General features: G+C 58.3%; 1 protein-coding gene across 1 annotated transcript; it reads left to right on the top strand.

Annotated features, from left to right (window-relative positions):
- Positions 1 to 949: 949 nt before the first annotated feature.
- On the top strand, positions 950 to 24,589 carry LOC127037777 (V-type proton ATPase catalytic subunit A-like). Its single transcript, XM_050929848.1, has 14 exons — positions 950 to 1,031; positions 3,450 to 3,578; positions 4,426 to 4,640; positions 6,533 to 6,670; positions 13,417 to 13,568; positions 14,868 to 15,030; positions 16,391 to 16,499; positions 16,697 to 16,819; positions 17,523 to 17,637; positions 18,837 to 18,900; positions 19,001 to 19,204; positions 20,284 to 20,378; positions 21,515 to 21,686; positions 24,198 to 24,589. The coding sequence occupies exons 1-14, from the start codon at positions 950 to 952 to the stop codon at positions 24,288 to 24,290; spliced, it is 1,854 nt and encodes a 617-aa protein (XP_050785805.1). The 3' UTR covers positions 24,291 to 24,589.

Below are 24,589 nucleotides of genomic sequence, written 5' to 3'. Positions count from 1 at the left end.
TCGCAGAATGTGATACTAAGGCACCTGCAGCAGGGAGTTCCCCAGGATGCATGGGCAGAAACATCCTTTCCTTTGGGTTCCTTTACAGTTCCCAGACATCGACTTCATCCACTGACACACCTCCATTGCCCCCCCCACACTTTCCTATCCCGGGAGTCAGGGCTCCTGGGTTCTGTTCCCAGCTCTGAGAGGAGAGTGGGGTCTAGTGGTTGGAGCAAAGAGGACTTGCCAACATAGTCGACTATGTGCTATCTCCTGGCTGGTACTCTGTTAGGTGGCTCTGGCATTTGGGGCTGGAAAGTCCCCTCTGTGTGAAATTGCCCCCTTCCTCCCTCCCCAGAGAGGTGAGTTCCCGGAGAACAAGAATGAAGAGCTGAGCCCTAGGAATGGATGATCATAATGGTTCCTTCAGGCCTTGAGCAGGATGCAGTAATCTCATTAGTGGGTCCCACTAAAATGGAGTGCTTTTTCAGCGCCTCCTCCACCTCCTGTCCTTTCTTCCTGGACAGGAGTTGAGGGCACAGCACGTTTCTCAAGGGGTTTGAATCAGCCAAAGGGTCGGCCGGTCTGGGATTGGTAGTACTGACGTTGGGGGGGTGCCCATCCCTTTGGGCGCTACGTACCCAGAATCCTTGGCTGTTTGCCTCTGGGTTGCCCAGCTCAGAAGCAGAGATTTAAAACCTGTTCCAGTCCCAGCTGCCCACCCTTCCCCTCCGCATTACGGGGCCTGCTCTGTCCTCTTGCCCAGAAGGCCGAGTTCTAAACCAACCATGCTGCGTTTTGTGGCAATAAGTCCAGGTAGTGACATAGGTACTGGTGCCCATGCGGGCAGCCAGCTGGGTCTGCAGGGCACCCGCAGAGCCAGTGACTGGTTTGGTTTAAATGTGTCTCTCTTTGGAAACTCAGCCGCTATCGAAACCCGGAGCTGGTTCCCTGCCGCACCGGAGCCATGGAGTTCTCCAAGCTGCCCAGGATAGAGGATGTGGAGAAGGAGAGCGTGCTGGGGTTTGTCCATGGCGTCTCTGGGCCAGGTAGGTGACGGGAATGCAGCTCTGAGTGGCAGGCAGACGTTGGCAGTGTGCAGCCATGGTCCTTGCGGTGCTAGCAATCCAGACCTGGCAGGCCCAGCTGGGACAATCTGAGAACAATCGACCTGAGGATCTGGGATGCCGGCCACGAGGGCTGGCTGCAAACTCATTTCCTGGGCTTGCTGGGGAAAAGCATGTCTGGCCACGAAACAAGGGGAGAGGAAAGAAATCTGGATTTTTTTCCTTTTTTTAAAATACAATTTTAAGCATTTATTATTATTATTATTTAATTTAAATGGCTGGTTTAGATGTCTATCCAGTTATTTACTTCCCCGTGGGTGATTTTTGACTTTCTTCCCATTGTCTGTAGCACCGGTGGATATTTTCGACCTGTTCCTTTAAATACTTTCCTAGCTGTTAGCGAGATTTCAGATTTCACAGAGGGCATTTGCTTTTTTTTTTTCTGGACCAAGAAGTTTGACACATTAGCAGCCCTCCTGTGACAACAGCACTCCCCCCCCGCCACTCCCTGGATATCCACACAGCCCCTGCTCTGGTGCCAGCCAGCTCTGCCTTCCGATAGCCAGTCTGTGTGTCTAAAAATGTTCCCAGTAACTCTGTTAACGTGGCAAGAGTCCCCATCGCTCTTCACAGCCTATGTGGAAGCAGTTTTGGTTGGAAGTGATAAAGATTTTATGCCACTCATGGAAAATTTGTAGTAAAAATCCAGTTGCAGCTGCAGGCACTTATCCTGGGTTTAATTATCCCTGAGCTTAATTTTAAGTACATGTGACCTTTCTGCCAGATGGAGCCGCAGCAACAAAGGCCAGGCTCGAGCCCCCACCCAGTGACCTGGGACAATTACACAACACCCCCTGGGTGCTGCTATGAGGCAATACTTCCCCTCTCGCAAGCACAGAGTCGGAGTGTAGCAAAAACTTTTAATAAAAGGAAGGAATTAACTCAGCATTCATTTTGGAAAACACTGCAGCTAGGGTTCATATACATAAACCATGAGCAAACGGCCCACCCCCAAGTAAGTTGGACAGTGTCCTTTTCCCCTCAGGGTCTTAACTCCAGCAACCCAAAAGTCCCTTTGATGTGCCCGTCCCTTTTCTGCACCCCACTCCTGGTCCTTGACCAGTGCAGCCCCAGAGTTTAGAGGTTCATCTGCATAGTTCACCTCTCACCTTGGGTGGAAGGGGTAGGGAGGCACCTTACACACTCCGCAGCTTGGGCAGTCGCTTGTCACCCCAACAGCCGATTGCCGAGCCTCTCTGCAGGGCTCTGCTCTGGCCCTCTCCACCAGCCACCTGGCTGGCCACCAGAGCCGGCTCTAGGTTTTTTACCACCCCAAGGAAAAAAAAAAAAGCCTTGAAAAGTGCCCCACCCCAAGCACATACTTAGAACAGGGCCGGCTTTAGGCTGATTTGCCCGATTCCCCTGAATTGGGCCCCATGCCTAAGAGGGCCCCGTGCCGGCGCCTTTTTGATTTTTACTCACCCAGCTGCGTTCCGGGGGTCTTCGGCAGCATTTCGGCAGCGGGCCCCTCACTTGCTCCGGGTCTTCATCGGCATTTCGGCAGCGGGTCATTGAGTGCTGTGAAAGACCCGGAGCGAGTGAAAGACCCGCTGCCGAAGAGCCGCAGAAGACCCGGAGTGCTGCCGGGTGAGTACGGATTGGGCCCCGCACTTGTTAAAGCCGGACCTGGCTTAGAATGCTGGTGCCTAGAGCCGGCTCTGCTGGCCACTCACCAAGATGTCTCCAGGGCCCCCCCACTTAACACAGGTCTCAGTGATTTCAGCTCTCGGCGAATTCAGCTGTTAGTGGGGGAGACTCACTGCTGGTGCACACGCTGTCCTGAAGTAGGTCTACTACTTAGACCTGCAGCATGTAACAAGACTCTCAACTGAGTCTAAATTAGCTCTGTTATTACACAGTGGAGAGAGGCAGGGTGAAGTGGTCTCTGGGACCCCTAAACAGGGCCCACACCTCCAGGTGCAAGTACCTATCCCAACCCTCTTTCAACACATTGGGCTTTGGAACCCATGTCCCCTGCCTAGCGAGTGCTGTTCAGTTGAGGGTGAGTCCCTCCATTGGGGTAGGCCAGGTACAGTTCTGCTGCCCTCGGTTCACATAACAAGGATAACAACCCTTTATTACTCCTCCCCGATAACAAGGAGGTTGGGGATCCCACAGCAGTCACAAGTAATCATTTGGGCAAGAGAGGGTTAGGGCCGGAGAGATACAGGGGGTGGGTGCAGAGGATACAGGGGGCGGGGAAGAGGGCTGGGCCAGGTGAGCTCTGCTGAGAGCACCAGATGCTAGGGGCCATGCAGGCCCCCGGGTCAGAGGTGTCTCCCCTCCCCAGCCCAGCCCTGGGCACCGCCCCGAGGTCTAACCTCCCTTTTCTCCCCTCAGTGGTCACCGCCAGCAGCATGGCTGGGGCCGCCATGTATGAGCTGGTGCGCGTGGGGCACGCCGAGCTGGTGGGTGAAATCATCCGTCTCGAGGGAGACCTGGCCACCATCCAGGTGTACGAAGAGACCTGTATCCTTCCTGCGTGGAACCCCCTCAGACCATGTCCTCTGAACCCTCCCCTGGGCTGTGGCCCCTGAACCCCCCCCCAGGTTGTGCCCCCTGAAGCCCCCAGGCCGTGTGCCCTAAACTTCCTGCCAGGCCATGTTCCCTGCCCTCTACCTCCAGCTGTGTTCTCTGAACACCCCCATGAGGCCATTCTCCTTGAACCCCTCACCGCCAAGCCACGTTCCCTGCCCTCTTGCCCAGGCTGTGTACCCTGAACCCCTGCCCCCGGTCAGGCCACGTTCTCTGCCCTCCCACCCAGGCTGTGTACCCTGAACCCCTGTCCCCGGTCAGGCCATGTTCCCTGCCCTCACGCCCAGGCTGTGTACCCTGAAGCCCTGCCCCCGGTCAGGTCATGTTCCCTGCCCTCCCGCCCAGGCCATGTGCCCTGAACCCGCATCTCAGGCCCACGTTCCCTGCCCTATCCCCCAGGCCACATGCCCCGAACCCCTATCCCCGGCCACATTCCCTGTCCTCCCCCGCAGGCCATGTGCCCTGAACCCCCATCCCAGGCCATGTTCCCTGCCCTCTCCCCAGGGCCCTGCTCCTTGAACCCCCCCCAATCAGGCCACATTCCCTGCCCTCCCCACCAGGCCGTATACCCTGACCCCCGCCCCCGAGTCTGTGCTCCCTGCCAGGCCTGCACCTCATGCCACCTGATCTCCCTCATCACCTGGCCATGCCCTATCCGCACGCCCCCCCATCTATTTATCTATCATGGGGGGATCCTGAATATGTTTGAGCCCGTTCCCACTCCCACCCGCTCCTGTACATGTCTCTGGGCCCGGAGCCCTCTCCTGAACACTGGTGGCAGCGGGGGTCTGCGTGGGGGACCCGGTGCTGCGGACGGGGAAGCCACTCTCGGTGGAGCTGGGCCCGGGTATCATGGGCTCCATCTTTGACGGCATCCAGCGCCCCTTGAAAGACATCACAGAGCTGACCCAGAGCATCTACATCCCCCGTGGCATCAACATCCCTGCCCTGTCCCAGGACATCAAGTGGGACTTCGCCCCGAGCCAGAGCATCCGGGTAGGGGCCCAGACTGGGGCAGCGCCTGGTGTGGAGGAGGCTTTGTCAGCAGGAGTCTCGCCCTCTCCGAGCCAGTTCCCATGCACCCAGCTGGAGCCCTTCGCAGGGTCTCTGCAGCTCCAGGCACAGCTGCGCCCAGCTCAGGCTGCGGTCGGCTCGCCTGGTGGAGGAGAGAACCCAGGAGACCAGGAGAGTCTGGCCTTGTGTAGAGGTGCAAAGGCAGCAGATGCCAAAATACCCCAGCAGGGCAACAGGACTCATGCACCAGCTCCTGGGGAACATGCCCTGGGGACTCAGGCACAGGCTGGCACCTCCAGCTGCACAGTGCTCCCTGCTGCTAGGGAGAGCAACCCTCAGCGATACCCTCCCTCCCTGCAGCACAGCGCCCCCTACTGAGCGCTCACCCTACTCCCTGCAGCACGGCGCCCCCTACTGAGCCCTCACTCTGCTCCTTGCAGCACAGCGCCCCCTACTGAGCCCTCACCCTGCCCCCTGCAGCACAGCGCCCCCTACTGCTAGGGAGAGCAACCCTTAGCAATACCCTCCCTCCCTGCAGCACGGCACCCCCTACCGAGCCCTCTCTGCTCCCTGCAGCACAGCGCCCTCTACTGAGCCCTCACCCTGCCCCCTTCAGCACAGCGCCCCCTACTGAGTCTTCACCCTGCTCTCTTCAGCACAGCGCCCCCTACTGAGCTCCCACCTCTCTCCTTGCAGCACAGCACCCCCTAATATCTGGAGCATCGGGGCCTGCCCTGACTGCCAGGGGAGAGCACCTCCTAGTGACCCCCTCACTCCCTGCTGCCAAACATGCCCTATTGCTACTCTGGGATGTGGGGCTCAGCCCTGACTGCCTGGGGCCAGCGCCCACTAGTAAAACTTGGGAAAAGTTGAAATTTGGTTCCTGTGTTTCCTAAACTCCTCTGCCTTGAGGGATGCAAGGAAACCAGTACTTTTGTTCCTGGAATTATTTGTCTGCTCCTGCTGCTCCTTCCCACCCCGCAGCTCATCACGACTGGGGTCTGTCACCGTGATGCCCCAGCCAGAGACCTCCTGTGGGGAAGAGGCTGCAAGGGCAGATGAATCCCTGAGAATAAGCCAGTACCGGGGGATGGAAAGGAGCGAAGAGCGGTGAGGAGAGACACAGGGAATCTGGCCTTGGGTTGGAGATGCTCCCCATAGGAGGCAGGCAGCTCTTGGAGAATCTTGTGAGGGTCTGTGCCAAGCAGACATCATTCTGGGCTGTAATAGCAGGAGTGTTGTAAACAAGACACAAGAAGTAATTCTTCCACTCTACTCCACACTGATTAGGCTTCAGCTGGAGTATTGTGTCCAGTTCTGGGTGCCATATTTCAGGAAAGATGTGGCCAAATTGGAGAAAGTCCAGAGAAGAGCAACAAAAATGATTAAAAGTCTAGAAAACATGACCTAGGAGGGACGATTGAAAAAACTGGGTACGTTTAGTCTGGAGAAGAGAAGACTGAGAGGAGACTTGCTAGCAGTTTTCAAATGCATAAAAGATTGTTACAAGGAGGAGGGAGAAACGTTGTTCTCCTTAACCGCTGAGGATAGGACAAGAAGCAATGGGCTTAAATTGCAGCCAGGGTGCTTTAGGTTGGACATTAAGAAAAACTTCCTGACTGTCAGGGTGGTGAAGCACTGGAATAAATTGCCTAGGGAGGTTGTAGAATCTCCATCACTGGAGATTTTAAAGAGCAGGTTGGACAAATGCATGTCAGGGATGGATAATACTTAGTCCTGCCATGAGTGCGGGGGACAGGACTAGATGACCTCTCGACGTCCCCTCCAGTCCTATGAGTCCATGATTCTGTTTTGGCCCTGCAGTCTCCCGGGAGGCACCATCCTGTATCTCACGCTTCTCTTCTGCTTTCCAGGTCGGGAGTCATGTGACTGGCGGGGACATCTACGCCCTGGTGGCCGAGAACTCCCTCATCAAGCACAAGATCATGGTGCCACCCCGGAGCCGGGGCACTGTGACCTACGTTGCCCCGCCGGGGCACTATGACATCTCGGTAGGGTCACTGCTGGGGGCGGGGACCGGTTGTGATGCAGTAGGGACTGTCTGTGTGGGGAGTGGGAGAGCAGGGGAGGACTTTAGGAGATGGACGATGCCAGAGCCTGTAACCTGAGCTAGGTAAGGGAGGGGAAAGGTCAACACCTTTGCCCGGGAAGGGGAAAAAGGAAGGGAGTGGCAGGAGGGAAGCAGTTTGAGTTTGGGCTTGGGGCTGTGTGGGCGGAATTCAGGGTATCCTAGCTAGGATCCAAGCACCCTGAAAGCCCAGAAGGACTCGGTGGAGGGGTCCTGACTGTGCCTGCAAGCTCTGCTGTAACCTGTGTTCCTGTTGTCCAATAAACCTTCTGTTTTACTGGCTGGCTAACAGTCACTGTGGGTCCCAGGAAGAGGGGTGCAGGGCCGGACTCCCCCACACTCCGTGACAACTGGTGGCAGCGGTGGGATATACTGCACCCCGTGGATGGCGCTTCCTGCAGTAAGTGACTGGGGAACAGTAAAACGAAGGGGTGGTTAACCCCTGGGAGTGTGTGCCCAGTGAGAAGGACTTTGCAGTAACAGGGTCCCCCGGGGGATTGCAGCGAGCGGTCCCAGGGGCGGAGGAGTCTGCAGCTCGACCCTGGCAGAGAGGTGGTGACCTCAAGAGGGGCTGGTGCACTAGGGGTCCCCCTGGAAACCGTGGGGAGCAGCGAGCACCCCGGCCTGTGAGTGGTCAGCAGGAAGATGTATGCCAAGCGGCGCAAGTGCGACCTGCTGGAGCTGTGCAAGCAGAGGGGGCTGCACCCAGGGAGACGCACCAAGGACCAGCTGATTGCCCAGCTGGAGCAGGGAGACCGCATGAATGAACGGAGCCCTGTCTCTGAGGGAAGCAGCCGAGCAGATGCAGCGCAGGCACCAGTGTCTGTCCCCGCTGGGAGTGGTCAGGCGGCGGACGAGGGCTTCCCGAGACCCCCCCTTCCTAGGCGTAGAGGAAGGGCGGGGAGGAGCCCAGTGTATACCGAGGGCACCGTGACACCCCCGGCCAGCAGGGGATCCGCCCGGCAACGCTCGGCATCCGTGGAGCGGATGCGGCTGGAATATGAAAGGGAGCTGAGACGGGAGGAGCTCGAGTTAAAGAGGCGAGAGCTGGAGGAGAAGGCGAAACAGCGTGAACATGAGGAGAACCAGCGTAAACATGAGGAGAACCAGCGCCAGCGTGAGTGGGAGGAGAAGGAGAAACAGCGTAAACATGAGCTGGACCTGGCCCGGCTGAGGAGCAGTGAGGCTCCGGCTGCGGTGAGTGAGGGGGGACCCAAGCCTACAAAGAGCTTTGATAAGCACTTGCTGCCCCGGCGTAAGGATGGGGAGGACATAGATACCTTCCTGACGGCCTTTGAGAATGCCTGCGAGCTGCACAGGGTTGACCCTGCAGACAGGATCGCAGTTCTCACCCCCTTACTGGACTCCACAGCCGTGGAGGTGTACAGCCGACTGAAAGGGGCGGAGGCAGGGGACTACGAACTGTTCAAACAGGCCCTGCTCCGCGAGTTTGGGCTGACTCCTGAGATGTACCGGAAAAAGTTCCGGAGCCAGCGTAAAACCCGTGAGGTCACATACCTACAACTGGTCAACCGGGCGCAGGGGTATGCCCGCAAGTGGACAGCTGGGGCCCAAACTAAAGAGGACCTGCTTGACCTATTCATACTGGAGCACCTGTACGAGCAGTGCCCGTCCGACTTGAGGCTGTGGTTGATGGACCAGAAGCCGGAGAACCCACAGCACGCAGGCCAGCTGGCCGACCAATTTGTGGACAGTCGGGCAGGGGATGGCAGGGAGGAGTCTCGAAGGAGCAGGCCTGCCTCAACGCAGAGAGAGAGTCAACATGGGACCTCCCAAAGGGGGCCTATGGAGAACCCCCCCAAAAGGGGAACATCCAGCGGCAGGTCCCTCCGACCCACTCAAGGGGACCCACGAGATATGGGCTGCTATCGCTGTGGCCAACGAGGTCACATACGGGCCCAGTGCCCCAAGCTCAGGGACAGACCAAGCAGACCCAACCCGCAGAGGGTGGACTGGGTAAAAACCCAATCGGAGGAGGGGCTACATTCCCAGGAAAGGGGGGTTGTCAACATACCACCTATGGATGCTCCCGGTTCCGGGTTTTTGGTTTACCGGGTGGGCGCGGGGCTGCCCCTCCGGAAAGAGTGCATTGTTTCCCTGGAAGTGGATGGGAGGAAGGTCACTGGGTACTGGGACACGGGCGCAGAGGTGACGCTGGCCCGGCCCGAGGTGGTGGCCTCAGATCGGATGGTGCCCGACACCTACCTGACCCTGATGGGCGTGGGCGGGACCCCATTCAAGGTACCCGTGGCAAGGGTACACCTGAAATGGGGGGCCAAGGAGGGCCCCAAAGATGTGGGGGTACACCAATATTTGCCCACTGACGTGTTAATGGGAGGGGACCTTGAGGACTGGCCTAGTAACACCCAGAGTGCCCTGGTCGTGACTCGTAGTCAGAGTCGGCAAATGGCACTGCACCCCGAAAACGGGGAAGGTACTCGACCTGAGGTGCAGGACCCTAACTCAGGGAGCGGGGAACGCCCAGGGGCACGGTGCAGAGAGGCTGCGGCCTCAGACCCAGCCAGCAAGAGAGAGCCGGTCCCCATTCCTGTCCCAGCTGCTGAGTTCCAGGCCGAGTTGCAGAAAGATCCCTCCTTGCGGAAGCACAGGGACCGGGCTGACCTTAGTGTGGTACAGACCATGAGGAGAGGTTGCAAGGAGAGGTTCCTGTGGGAGAAGGGGTTCCTGTACCGAGAATGGGCTCCCCCAGGGGAAGTAGAGTCATGGGGGATCAGGAGGCAGCTGGTGGTTCCCCAGAAGTTTCGTCACAAGCTGTTGTACCTGGCCCATGACATCCCTCTCGCAGGGCACCAGGGAATCCGGCGCACCAGGCAGAGGCTGCTACAGAACTTTTACTGGCCTGGGGTCTTTACCCATGTCCGACAGTACTGCCAATCCTGTGACCCCTGCCAGAGGGTGGGGAAGGCCCGGGACAAGGGGAAAGCGGCTTTGAGGCCTTTACCCATCATAGAAGAACCTTTCCAGAAGGTGGCCATGGACATAGTGGGACCTTTCAGCAAGATGACCCGGTCAGGGAAGAAATACATCCTGGTGGTGGTGGATTTTGCCACTCGCTACCCCGAGGCGGTGGCCTTGTCCTCTATCGAAGCAGACACAGTGGCAGATGCGCTGCTGACAATTTTCAGCCGGGTGGGGTTCCCCAAGGAGGTCTTAACGGACCAGGGGTCCAACTTCATGTCGGCCCTGCTCCGGTCCTTATGGCAGAAATGTGGGGTCCAGCACAACTGGGCCTCAGCGTATCACCCCCAGTCCAACGGGCTGGTAGAAAGGTTCAACGGGACGCTGAAGATGATGCTAAAAACATTTATGAACCAGCATCCGCAAGATTGGGACAAGTACTTACCTCACCTGCTGTTTGCGTACAGGGAGGTACCCCAGGAATCTACCGGGTTTTCACCTTTCGAACTGTTGTATGGAAGGCGGGTGAGGGGGCCCCTAGACCTGATGAGGGACGAATGGGAGGGGAAGGCCTCTCCCGAGGGAGAGTCAGTGGTGGAGTATGTCCTGACCTTCCGGGAAAGACTGGCCGAGCTCATGGGCCTGGCCAGGGAGAATCTGGCCCGAGCCCAGAGGAGGCAGAAGGTCTGGTATGACCGCACGGCACGGGCCCGTGCCTTCGCCACCGGGGATCAGGTGATGGTTCTTATCCCCGTGAGGAGAAACAAACTCCAGGCCGCCTGGGAAGGGCCCTTCAAGGTTATCAAGCAACTGAATGAGGTAAACTATGTGGTGGAGCTGTCAAACCGGGCACATCACCGTCGGGTGTACCATGTGAACATGATGAAACCATACTATGACAGGGGGAATGTGGTGTTGGCTGTGTGTGGACATTGGGAGGGGCAGGGAGATGACCCTTTAGTGGATCTATTCCCTGGGACAAAAGCTGGTTCCCCCCTGGAGGCGATTCCCCTCTCTGAGCAACTGACCCCGGGCCAGCACGCTGAGATCAGAGGGGTGCTGCATCTGTACCGACAGCTGTTTTCCAACCAGCCTGGACGCACTAATTTGACTGTCCACCGGGTGGAGACGGGGTCACACCCCCCTATAAGATGCTCCCCTTTTCGGGTCACTGGTAAAACTGCCCAGGATCTTGAAAGAGAGGTCAGGGACATGCTGGCTTTGGGGGTGATCCAGCCGTCTTCCAGCCCTTGGGCCTCGCCAGTAGTGCTGGTTCCCAAGAAGGATGGGTCAATCCGGTTCTGTGTGGACTATCGAAAGCTCAATGCCATCACCGTATCTGATGCCTACCCTATGCCCAGGCCTGACGAGCTCCTAGACAAGCTGGGAGGTGCACGGTACCTCACCACTATGGATCTTACCAAAGGCTACTGGCAAGTGCCGCTGGATGCAGATGCCAGGCTGAAATCGGCCTTTATCACCCCTCTGGGGCTCTATGAGTTTTTGACCCTGCCCTTTGGCCTCAAGGGAGCGCCGGCCACCTTCCAGCGCCTTGTGGATCAGCTACTGAGGGGGATGGAGAGTTTTGCCGTGGCGTATATTGACGACATCTGCGTCTTCAGCCAGACCTGGGAGGACCACATGTCCCAGGTTAAACAAGTCCTGGACCGACTCCGAAAGGCTGGGTTAACAGTAAAGGCTGAGAAGTGCAAGGTGGGGATGGCTGAAGTATCTTACCTGGGCCATCGGGTGGGGAGCGGCTGCCTGAAGCCGGAACCAGCCAAGGTGGAGGTGATCAGAGACTGGCCTGCTCCCCAAACCAAAAAGCAGGTCCAGGCCTTTATTGGGATGGCGGGGTACTATCGAAGGTTCGTGCCCCACTTCAGTGCCATAGCCGGCCCCATCACTGAACTGTGCCAAAAGGGGAAGCCAGACAAGGTGATCTGGACTGAGCAGTGCCAGGAGGCTTTCCGGGCGCTGAAGGAGGCTCTGGTTAGCGACCCAGTTCTGGCAAACCCAGATTTTGACAAACCCTTTATGGTGTTCACCGATGCCTCAGACACGGGACTGGGGGCGGTGTTAATGCAGGAGGATGAAAATGGGGAGAGACACCCCATCGTGTACCTGAGTAAGAAGCTGCTACCCCGGGAACAAAGCTACGCGGCCATCGAGAAGGAATGCCTGGCCATGGTGTGGGCCCTTAAGAAGCTAGAGCCATATCTCTTTGGGCGACACTTCACCGTGTACACCGACCACTCTCCCCTGACCTGGCTGCACCAGATGAAAGGAGCCAACGCCAAGCTCCTGAGGTGGAGCCTGCTCCTGCAGGACTATGACATGGACGTGGTCCATGTGAAGGGAAGTGCCAACCTGACAGCGGATGCGTTGTCCCGGAGAGGGGACCCTGAACTTCCCCAGGTCACTGGGCAGAGTGACCCCGCTCAGTTCAGTCTCGAAGGGGGGAGAGATGTGATGCAGTAGGGACTGTCTGTGTGGGGAGTGGGAGAGCAGGGGAGGACTTTAGGAGATGGACGATGCCAGAGCCTGTAACCTGAGCTAGGTAAGGGAGGGGAAAGGTCAACACCTTTGCCCGGGAAGGGGAAAAAGGAAGGGAGTGGCAGGAGGGAAGCAGTTTGAGTTTGGGCTTGGGGCTGTGTGGGCGGAATTCAGGGTATCCTAGCTAGGATCCAAGCACCCTGAAAGCCCAGAAGGACTCGGTGGAGGGGTCCTGACTGTGCCTGCAAGCTCTGCTGTAACCTGTGTTCCTGTTGTCCAATAAACCTTCTGTTTTAGTGGCTGGCTAACAGTCACTGTGGGTCCCAGGAAGAGGGGTGCAGGGCCGGACTCCCCCACACTCCGTGACACCGGTGTGGGCAGCGACTGGTGCAGAGCAATGAGCATTCCCCATTAGTCATACAGCAGCCGCCGAGCGCCAGGGCCGCGAGTGCTCGCCCATCACGTTGGGTGCTGCTGATGCTGGAGCTGTGGCTTTAGCACTGGTGCAAAGGGCAGCCTGACTGGCCAGCGCCACACAAATGGGGCTTCTGGATCTGAGCTGCCTTGGAGCTCAAGGGGGATTTGAGGCTGGGCTTGTGCTTCTGATCCAGTTGCTCCTGAGCTGTGAAGTTTGGCTCTGGGTCAAGTTTTGAGGAGATTTGGAGAACCCAGGAGTCTGACTCGGGCTCATCTCCAGCCAGTTGTATTTTGGTTTTATTTTTAAGATTTTTTTGGTGTAAGTCCAGTGTTGCACTTCCTGTGCCTCAAATGACATCATCAGATGGTCACTTCCTGTTTGCTTATTAATGAGCCAGAGCCTCTATATTTAATGATCTGTTTGCATTTCTCTCCCAGCAATTGGCTCTTCCAATCAGTTGTAACCCTCGGACATGTGATTCTCTCACTCAAGGGTCGAATGTTCCCCTCTCAAAGGGAATCCTCTGCAGGCGGCTCATGGCCTGTGCCTGTCCTGCCTACGCAATCCCACTGGCAGCTCATGGGCAGTATTGTCCCCCCACTTACAGATAGGGAAACTGAGGCATAGAGTGGGCACACTGAGACACCAGTGGCCGGGCAGGGTCCAGAATACAGGAAGCACAAAGATGATTAAAACCCCTTATCCCCCTCCCCCCTAGTGCAGGGATGGGGTAGCTGAGAATCAGCCCTGGGGTCTCCCACCCTCCTGTGGTGGCTGGCTCTGGGCCCCGCTCAGCTGTGTCTGCCTGTCCCCAGGATGTGGTGCTGGAGCTGGACTTTGAGGGCGTGGCGGAGCGGCTCACCATGCTGCAAGTGTGGCCTGTGCGGCAGATCCGGCCTGTGACGGAGAAGCTCCCCGCCAACTACCCGCTGCTGACCGGCCAGAGGGTCCTGGACGCCCTCTTCCCGTGAGTGATGCCGCTGCCCCCTCTCTCAGCCCTGCCAGCAGCTGGGGGAGGGGGGAAGACCTCAGGGAGATGATGGGGTTGGGGCTTTTTCGCCACCTCCCCTGGCACCAAAGGCAAAGACAAGGGAGAGCAATGGGAAGTGGGTGTCTGCCAGTGTCCAGCAGCAGGGGGCGCTGTGGGGAGTGGGGCAGGAGCGCTGGCTGTGGGGAGATCCCAGCTACTCCAGGCCCAGACTCTCCCAACAGGGGGCGCTGTGGGGAGTGGGGCAGGAGCGCTGGCTGTGGGGGGAGCTCCTGGCCCTGCCTCGGTCAGCTGGAGAGTTGGAACCTCAATAACTGATAAAAGGGTGGGATGTATTTTCGTGGTTTTGGTTTTCTCAGGTGGCCTGACCGCCCCGACACCTCCTGGGCTGGCAGCTCCCTCCTCCCCATGCCACAGGGAGTCTGGGCGAATATTGGCCACTTTCCACCCACTCTTCAGTATTTTGTGATCCCCCCCCCGCCTCTGCCGCCGCCCCCTGGGCTGGCAGCTCCCTCCTCCCCGTGCCACAGGGAGTCTGGGGGAATATCGGTCACTTTCCACCCACTCTTCGGTATTTTGGGGCGATGCCAATTTCTCCTCTTGCCAGCACGGCAGACCTTTCCCTTACTTCGCTCCTGCTTCAAGCCCCGTGCCCCGCCCCGCAGGCCCAACTCCTCCTGCCCCACTCTTGGCGTTTACACAGCGTAAACCAGAGAGCCTATTGCGTTTCACACATGCTTTGCCCCCGGGGCCGGTGACCCTGCTGCAGCTGGAGAGCTCACAGGGCTAAGCAGACAGCTGTGAGCCAGACGTGCCCCCAGCCAGCATCAGCTGGAGTCCCGGCTAGGGTAGCGATCGAAAGCCAGGTTGCTAAGAGATCTGCCGTAGCATCTATAACCGCCCACCCCCTTTGGTGCTTAGGGTATTTGCCGCCCCTTCTCATATCCCCTGCCCAGAATCAGTGTAGCAGCCCGTACCCACAATGGCCGTCAGCAGGGATTGAGCCTGGCCCTGCGGGCACCCGGAGCGCAGCTCTGTGCCATTTGACCTGCAAGAGCAGCCATGTGAGGGATGATGAGGGGGCTTTTATAGTCACTGGCCATCAGTGGGCACCCTGGTCACCTCCCCCCCCAGCCAGCATGGGGCTGCCCTGAGTGACCACCAGGAGCTGTGGGCCGGGAACGTGCCCTGCCTGAGGGTGGGGGGGTTGAAGCTCTGAGCTCCCTGGGTGAGTGGGGAGATTGCTGGCTGCTGGCTCAGGGCCCCTTTGCCCCCCAGGTGCGTTCAGGGTGGGACCACAGCCATCCCGGGGGCCTTCGGCTGCGGCAAGACGGTCATCTCACAGTCGCTGTCCAAGTACTCCAACAGCGACGTCATCATCTACGTGGGCTGTGGTGAGCGTGGCAACGAGATGTCGGAGGTGCTGCGGGACTTCCCTGAGGTGAGCTGGGGGGATCCTGAGGGGTGGATCCAGCTGGGGAGGCGGGAGCCATGGGGGTGAACCCAGTTCGGGATGGCGCCATGGGGGTGAACCCAGTTGTGGAGGCAGGAGCCATGGAACATGGGAGGTATCTCACTGATGGGGTTGTGAGCCACGGATGATGGGAGGCATGGGGGTGGGAGCCCTGGACCATGGCGGGGCCTCTCCTTATGCTTTGGGCAGCTCATGAGCCGGGGTGCTGTGGGTTTGGGGGGGATCATGGGTTTTCTGGGCTTCTCCAATTAAGCTTGGGGCTCAGGAGCCGGTTCCTTCCTGTCACCAACACCTGCGGCTCCCCTGGGGCAATGTCATGACTCTCCTGGCTCTAGGCTGGTCCCAGCTGGGACCCTTGGCCCGGCAGGTGGGTGCTGGGCTGGGCTGGTCCCAGCTGAGACCCATGTGTGGTTCCCCAGAGACCTCTTCCACTTGGATCCCCAGACCTCAGTCTGACTCGTCTTGTAACTCAGGCAAAGCGCCGTGGGTGAACACAGGGCGCCCCACACAGCCAGCGTCACACACTAGACCTCTGTCATCCTGTGCCTTTACTGGACGTTTGGGGCCTGGCTTGGTCCCTGTGCAGCAGGCCTCGTCCACGCTCGACCTGCTTGTCACCTCACCTCTACATCCCCCACTTAACTCGTCCATTGTTATCTTATTGGCAGTCAATGGTCTCTGGGTGGTCTCCCTCTTATCTTGGTGGGCTCAGACATTTTCTCTCCACTCCCAGCCCCACGCACTGTATCCTAGTTAGCACACACATTCTGTTTCCAACCTGCCGAGCAATTTCCCTCCCTGCTCCTGTCTTCCAAGAGATGGGGTCTCTCCATGTTTAATTATGTATGTCAGGCAGGCCTACATTCCTAGACCCATGGGGTACACAAGGTGTGTACTGGGCCTGTCCCAGTTTGGAGCCCCTGGCCAGTTCGGTAGGAGTGTACTGGGCCAGTCCAAATTCAAAGCCCCCGGCCGGTTCAGTAGGGGTGTGCTGCGCCTGTCCCAGATGGGAGCCCCTGTCCGATTCAGTAGGGGTGTACTGGTCCTGTCCCAGCTGGGAGCCCCTGGCCAGTTCGGTAGGGGTGTACTAGGCCTGTCCCATTTTGGAGCCCCTGGCCGGTTTGGTAGGGGTGTACTGGGCCTATCCTAGCTAGGAGCCCCTGGCTGGGGAAGTCAAGGCCAGGCTGAGCCAGGCGTCTGTTTCTGCCCATCCCACTTGTCCCTGGATGGGAACATCTCCCAGGCGTTCTCCAAGTCTCCTGGGCCTGGGTTGGGTCTGCGCTGAGGGCCCCTCCCTGGGACTGACCCTGCCGCACTCTGTTCCCAGCTCACCATGGAGGTGGATGGGAAGACGGAGACCATCATGAAGCGCACCGCGCTAGTGGCCAACACGTCCAACATGCCTGTGGCTGCCCGAGAGGCCTCCATCTACACAGGTGAGCCCCTGCCCTCCCTTGGGGCTGGGGGGCACTGAGCTGGGAATGGATTGAGGGCCACTGGCAGAGGTGTGGAAAGGGGAACCCAGAACTGGCACAGAAGGGAGCTGCGGGATGGGATTGAGGGGCACCGGCAGAGCTGCGGGGAGCTGGCAGGGATCTGTGGGATTCATATTTCCAATGCTCGCATCCCACAGGGATCACGCTCTCGGAGTATTTCCGCGACATGGGCTACCACGTCAGCATGATGGCCGACTCCACCTCCCGCTGGGCCGAGGCGCTGCGTGAGATCTCCGGCCGGCTGGCAGAGATGCCTGCAGGTGATGCTCTGCCCGCTGTGCAGCCAAAGCCCTGCACCGAGGGCGGCTGGGGGAATGCAGGGGGACAGGGCAGGATTAACCCTGTCCCCCCGAATCCAGCCACGTTCCCTGGGACAACTGGTTCCCAGCACTTGGACATGGAGCCAGGCACATTCCCGCTCCATTGGCAGGGCTTGTGGCACTGTCTCCTCCCCCCTTCACTGACCCCAGTTGGTAACATCCTGCCCCCTCGAGTGCTGCCTTGATGGGTGTTCTGCTGTGTCTTCCCCCCCTCCACTGCCCGTGATTGGTTCTGTCCCTTTTCCATGGTCATCCCCCCCTTGCTGCCCCAATTGGTGCCAACCCCAGGGACATCCTCAGGCAGCCCCTGACTGATGTCATCCTGTCCCCGGGGTACCCCTTGGTCCCAGTGTGCTCAGGCTGTGGGGACCGGTGAGGTTACAGCCCTGGGCTGCGGGGGGCCGAGTGCGCTGCGAGGGGTGAGGCTGTGCCGAGATGGAGGCCCTCCCCCTCGTGAGAGGGACCCCAGGAACATTGCTGGCCAGGGTGCTCTGCAGCCCCCCATGCTGTCTGCCCATTGGCTTGGGATCCCCCATCTCCTGCCCCCCAGACTCAGCCTGGTCCAGAGGGCTCCCCCTGATGGTGCCACTGGGACCCGCCCTGCTCCGAGCACCCCCAGGCACACGATGGCTTTGCTTTCCAGACAGCGGGTACCCGGCCTACCTCGGCGCCCGCCTGGCATCCTTCTACGAGCGTGCAGGACGGGTCAAGTGCCTGGGCAGCCCAGAGCGGGAGGGAAGCGTCAGCATCGTCGGCGCGTGAGTCCTTCCTGCTTCCCCGAGTGTCCAGCCATGGCGGGGAGTCAGAGTTGATATGGGGAAAGGCCCCTGATGCCCCCTACCGGCCAACACCCCCCATGACTCCTGACACCCCCAACAACCCGACACCCCCACAATCCCCGACACCTCCACAACCCCTGACACCCCCTACCGGCCATCACCCATCATGACTCCTGACACCCCCAACAACCTGACACCCCCACAATCCCAGACACCCTCACACCAGTCAACACCCCCCACCACTCCTGGCACCCACTCCACAACCCCTCAACAGCCCCAACATCCCAACACCCCTATGCCAGCCAACACCCCCCATGACTCCTGAGACCCTCACAACTTCTTACAGCCCCACAACCCCTGACACCCCACACCAGCCAACACCCCCCCAAGACTCCCGACACCACCAACATCCTGACACCCCCACAACCTCCAACACCCCACACCAGCCGACACCCCCCACCACTCCCAATATCCCCACAACCCCCCGACACCTCCAACATCCCGGCACCCCCACAACCTCTGACACCCCTGCCATCTGACACTCCCGCACAACCCATGACACCCCCACACCCTGAGAACCCCACAATCCCCCAACACGACCACAACCCCTGACATCCCCCTGCTAGCTGACACCCTCCATGACTCCCAGCACTCCCACAACATCCAACACCCCAAGCCAGCCAACACCCTCCCATGACCCACAACACCCCCACAACCCCTGACAACCTCACAACCTCCTGACACCCCCACAACCTCAACACCCCCAACATCCCGACACCCCCATGCTGCCCAACACTCCCAAAGCACCTGCCCCCCCAACACCCCCATCCATCCATCCATCCATCCGTCCATCCATTTCTGCATCTGTCCATCCATGCCTGAATCCATCCACCCACCTCTGCACCCATCCATGTTTGCATCCATCTGTCCGTCTGTCTGCCTATCTCTGTATCCGTCCATCCACCTGTTCAAATATCTACCTATCCCTCCATCCACCCATCCCAGCATCATCCACTCATCCCTGCTTCCGTCCACCCATCCATCCCCGTGTCTGTCCCCCACTCATCTCTGTGGTACATTAGCCTCACCAGGGGGCTTAGGGCCAGTACAATCCGGCTGTGGATTAGCATCCGTACTGGCTAGTTGCTCAGACTAAGCCCCTCTCCATGTCATCCCAGGGTGTCCCCTCCGGGAGGTGACTTCTCCGACCCTGTGACCTCTGCGACCCTGGGGATTGTCCAGGTGAGTGTCCCTGGGGCCTTTGACTCCCTTGGGAATCCCCCCGCATCCTGTCCTGTTCTCACTCCCCTTTCCCCCGCGGCATCTCTCCCACCCCACCCAGGTCTTCTGGGGGCTGGACAAGAAGCTGGCCCAGCGGAAGCACTTCCCCTCCGTGAACTGGCTCATCAGCTACAGCAAGTACATGCGGGCGCTGGACGAGCACTACGAGCGCCACCACCCTGAGTTCACTGCCCTCCGCACCAAGGCAAAGGAGATCCTGCAGGAGGAGGAGGACCTGGCTGAGATCGTGCAGCTAGTGGGCAAGGTGAGGGGGCTGGGACCGGGTGTGTTGGGTTTGGTCACAGAGACCCCCTTGCGGCTGTCACCTGATGTGCTGGAATTACCTCTGAGCCCTTTTTCCCTGTCAGCTTGGGACTCCAGAACCCTGCCTTGTTGAACCAAACATGCTAGCCTGCTGCAGAACAGGCCCAGGGTCCGGGTCACACCCCCAAAGCTGCAGACTTCAACCAAAAACTGCTCAGCAGGTCACCTATCTCCAGCAGCCAGACACCCAGTTCCCAATGGGATCCAAACCCCAATTAAATCCATTTTACTCTGTATAAAGCTTATGCAGGGTAAACACATAAATTGTCTGCCCTCTATAATACTGATAGAGAGATATGCACAGCTGTTTACTCCCCCAGGTATTAATCATTTACTCTGGGTTCAATAATAAACAAAAGTGATTTTAACAAGTATAAAAAGCAGAATTTAAGTGGTTTCAAGTACTAACAGACAGAACAAAGTAAGTTACCAAGCAAAATAAAGCAAAACACGCGAGTCTAAGCCTAATACATTAAGAAACTGAATACAGGTAAATCTCACCCTCAGAGATGTTTCAATAAACTTCTTTCACAGACTAGACTCCTTCTTAGTCTGGGCCCAATCCTTTCCCCGGTACAGACCTTGTTAGTTCCAGCTCAGGTGGTAACTTGGGGATTCCTCATGACTGGCAGCCCCTTTGTCCTGTTCCCCCCCACCCCTTTTATAGTTTTGGCACAAGGTGGGAATCCTTTGTCTCTCTGGGTCCCCACCCCTCCTTCTAAATGGAAAAGCACCAGTTTTAAGATGGATTCCAGTACCAGGTGACATGGTCACATGTCCTGTGAGACCCCAAGCCTCCATTCTTCCTGGCCTGACTCACAGGAACAGAGGAAGGCCTACAAGTAAACAGAGCCATGTACAACCATTTGTCCTACTTAGTGGGAGCCATCAAGAGTCCAAGCCACCATTAATGGCCCACACTTTGCAGAGTTACAACAGGAGAGCAAAGGGGGGAGGAGAGGGGAAGGGATGGGGGAGGGCTGAGCTGTGTTCATCATGCCCCCCGTGCTCTCCCCACAGGCCTCTCTGGCCGAGGCTGACAAGATCACGCTGGAGGTGGCCAAGCTGATTAAGGACGACTTCCTGCAGCAGAATGGCTACTCCTCCTACGACAGGTACCAGCTACCCCGGCCCCCAGCCTGCCCCACAGCCACAGCCCCTGGCCACGCTACATCCATCCCCGTCCACCCCCATCACGCTCTGTCCGTCCCCGTCTACCCCCATTGCTCTCTGTCTGTCCCGGTTCACCACCATCACTTTCCATCCAGCCCTGTCCACCCCATCACATTCTGTCCGTCCTCATCCACCCCCATTGCGCTCCGTCCGTCCCAGTCCACCCTCTTTGAGCTCTTTCTGTCCCTGTCCACCTCCACCGCACTCCCTCTGTCCCGGCCTAACCTCATCGCTCTCCGTCCGTCCTGGTCCACCCCCATCGCGCTCCGTCCATCCCAGTCCACCTCCACTGTGCCCCGTCTGTCCCCGTCTACCCTCATCCCGCTCCGTCCGTCCCCATCCACCCCCATCACTCTCCATCCGTCCCCATCCACCCCCTTTGCGCTCCGTCCATCCTCATTGCACTCCATCCATCCCCATACACCCCCATTGCTCTCTGTCCCTGTATCCCTCCATCTCTCGCTCTCCCCCCAAGCCTTACCTCCATCTTTCACAGTAGCACCTGGGCACTGGCTCACTGGGTTATCTCTAGAACTCACTCCCTTCACCCTACCTCAAGTGGCCCAGCGGTTCCAGCTGAAGAAGGCATTCTTCACTTCCTGTCCTAAATGACTGCTGGGCATTGATGTGCCGCACCCCAGAATCAGCTGGGTTTAGCAGAATGGGAGCAACTCTCCTCTTGCTTCTATTGGCACAGATGGGGTGGAAATGGGTGTGAGGGGTGAAGCAGGGACCGGGGCCAAAGGACCCACTGGGGTGATGAGAGAGGCCGTGATGGGCTCATGTTGACCGGGAAGGGCTCTGACCTGGGGGAGGAACTAGGGGTTGAGTATGGCCCTGGAGTGCCGGCGGGCAGAGCTGCCCCCTCAAGATCTCCATAGGGTCCCTCCCTGCAGATGGGAGCCTCCTTCTCTAGCTCCCGCCCCACCTTGAGCACTCTCTGTTGCTGCTCGCTGCTCCAGGACGTCCGTGCTCTGGGGCAAGGCTGACATCAGGGAGCAGCTCTGGTGCCGTGTCCATGGGGCTGCTCCAGAGACTCCCTGACACCCCTGGGCCGTTCCTGTCCCTGTCGTGGCAGGTTCTGCCCCTTCTACAAGACAGTGGGGATGCTGCAGAACATGATCGCCTTCTACGACATGGCCCAGCACGCGGTGGAGTCCACGGCCCAGTCTGAGAACAAGATCACCTGGGCTGTGATCCGTGAGAGCCTTGGGGACATCATGTACAAGCTGAGCTCCATGAAGTTCAAGGTGAGGCACTGGCCAGCCCTAGCGCTGTGCTGGCATGTTATTGCATGGGCTGTTGGCTCTGGGGCTGAAGGAGTTAACAGTGTGTTAGCGAATTAAACTGCTCCGTAAGGGCTGGTGCTGCATGGCTTTCAGATCCATCCAGCCACGCTCCATCCATCCACCCGCCCACACTTCATCAATTCATCCATCCATTCACTAACCAGCTCATCCTTCCATCCACCCATCCTCCATTCATCCGTCCATTGACCAGCTCATCCTTCTGTCCATCCATCCTCCATCCATCCTTCCACCCATCATTCACCTGCCCTGCATCCATCCATCCATCCATCCATCCATCCATCTATCCACTGGCCTGTCCATCCATGCATCCTTCCACCAATCATCTCATCCATCCATCCTTCCATCCACCCACACTCCATCAATCCATCCAGCTATCCACCAACCTATCCATCCATCCATCCACTGACCTGTCCATCCATTCTTCCACCCATCCATCCAACTGTCTACCTACCCAGCCAGCCAGCCAGCCCTCCACTTACCTACCCTTCCACCCCCCACTCCCCTTGCATACACTCCCCTTCCTCCCACCTGCAGTTTCTGTACTTAGCTGTTCCCTTGCTGTCTGAGCACTGCGAGGTCCGGCTGTGACTCCAGATCACTCACTAGCAGGTGAACCGAGGAACCGCACTCTTGCTTCCCTGCTAACATGCTGGAGTCTCTCAATCCAGTGCTGCGTGACCGGACTGTCACCTCCCAGAACAGAGATGCCATCCAAGACCTTAGTCACACCCCCATGTTGGGGGGTTCCCTTTGGCCCTAACCCTTTGCTGTGGCCCCACCTCAAAGCCATGGCCTGGTCCTGCTTTAGGAAGTTGGGGGTGGGGACATGTACAAGAGCCGCATGCTGGACTCAGGGTTCTCTCACTTCCCTTGTTTGGGCAACCAAGGTATCCCCCTCCCCAGACCACCCTCCCTGCCTCCAGGCAGTTGGGTCTGTCCCAGAGGAGAGAGGACCCAACCCCGCACCCACCAAAGCAGAGTTTGGGGCGGGGACCTGTCAGCACCCCCCCAGCAGAACCTGATGAAAGAGCTCCTCCCACCCCACCCCGAGCCCTCTGCTGGGGAGCTGTGGGGCATAGCGGATGGTTGTCTCAGGCTCTCTGCAGACTGAGGCAGGTGTCGCTGCTTTGGTTACACTTGGGTCAGCCATGAGGGCTGAGATCCCATCACCAGCATGTAGCGAGAGCCCTGGCTGGGGGCCGGTCACACCTGTGCCTTCATCCAGCCCTGCAGCGTGCAGGGCCCTGCAATGACACCAACCATCTAGTGCATCTCAAAGTGCTTTGCAAAGGAGACAAGTATCATTATCCCCATTGTACAGAGGGGGAAACTGAGGTGCAGGGAGGGGAAGTTACTTGCCCAAGGTCACCCAACAGGCCAGTGGCAGAGCTGGAAATAGAAACCAGGTACCATGAGACCCAGGCAGTGCTCCACCCACTAGGCCTCACTCCAAGGGCTGGGGTCTGTCCCTGCACTGTGGAGGAACTCGCTGTCCTCCCTCTACAAGGCTTGGGTCTCTTTGTGCTACAATTCCAGGGCCTGATCCTGCTTCTGTTGAAGTCCAAGGCCTGTTGTCCTGGCTGGACAGGCTCACTGGTACATCCAGCACCCAATACCCTGGTGGTGGGTGCAGTGGTGATACCCTGGACCGGCATGGGGTCTTCGCCAGTGGCCATGCTGATCGCGCCCGCTGCTGCAGTGCTCAGGATCTGAGCCTGCCCCCCATGGGAGTTTGGCCCTTGACTCCATGGGGCCGGGCCCTTGGTCCTGAGCCTTGCTGGATTGCTCCCCTAGAGCTGCGCTGGAGCCTAGCCTATTGGGGGAATCGTCACTTGGCCAAACTCTGGGGTCCCTGCTGGGTCTGCACTGGTCCCTCTCTTGGGCCGGTGTCCCCTGCTGACTCCAGGGGTTGGGCTCATTGGTGCTAAGCTCCGCCACCCTTAGTATCACAGTGTGTCCATTCCCTCACCAAGGGGCTCAGCTGCATCATCAGACGTAGCTGCTGATTCGGCTGCCTGGGCTTTTCGGAAGCCTGACTCAAGATGTTTCCTGATGGGGCTAGGTTCCCAGAGGGGTCGATCCCACTACCATTATGTGGGGAAGCTGATAGGGGGGCTTCCGGTCAACCCTGGTTCCAAGCCCCCACCAGCTAGCTGCAACCAGCTGCTCTTCCTGCAAGCAGTGGACAAAGTGGGTGGCTGCCAAACCATGTTATAAGGAAGCATTGCGCAACTTTAAACGAGCATGTTCTCCGATTGATCAGCAATGTACCAGCGAAACAACGTTAACTGGGATGACGTTAAGTGAGACATTACGGTACTAACAGTAAATGGAGACCCAACAGCTGAGCCCCAAGTCCCCTTTGCTCCTTCCCTGGCCTTTCCGGTCTGGCTTGAGTCGAAGGGGTTTTCTAACAACCCACGCTCATCTCTCCACCTGTCTCCTTCCAAGGATCCAGTGAAGGACGGCGAAGCAAAGATTAAGGCCGATTACGCCCAGCTGAACGAGGAAATGCAGAATGCTTTCCGCGGCCTGGAGGACTGAGGGTCAGCAACCGGGGCCTCGCTTGGGGCTGGCTGGTGAGCTGGGTCTTTATCTGTAATGTCTGTATTTATAAAATTCTTTTTAAATGGTCCGTTTACTTCCAAATTCCCTCGTTGTGCATCTGCCATGGTGTTACCCTGTCAGTTCTGTGTTCTTGGGGAACCAGGGCGCAGTACCCAGCCTGTCTGGCTCATGAAAGACCTTCCCAGCCCCAGCCTCTGTTTGAACAAAAGCTGATCAGAAGAAAGATTTACCAAAAGCAATGAAAAAGCCATGGGAGACACATCAAAACCCCTCTG

The sequence above is a fragment of the Gopherus flavomarginatus genome, chromosome 20 (genome assembly GCF_025201925.1).
Source record: "Gopherus flavomarginatus isolate rGopFla2 chromosome 20, rGopFla2.mat.asm, whole genome shotgun sequence".
NCBI lineage: Eukaryota > Metazoa > Chordata > Testudines > Testudinidae > Gopherus > Gopherus flavomarginatus.
Note: the sequence above shows the minus strand (reverse complement) of the source record. Positions and strands in the feature narration are given on the sequence as shown.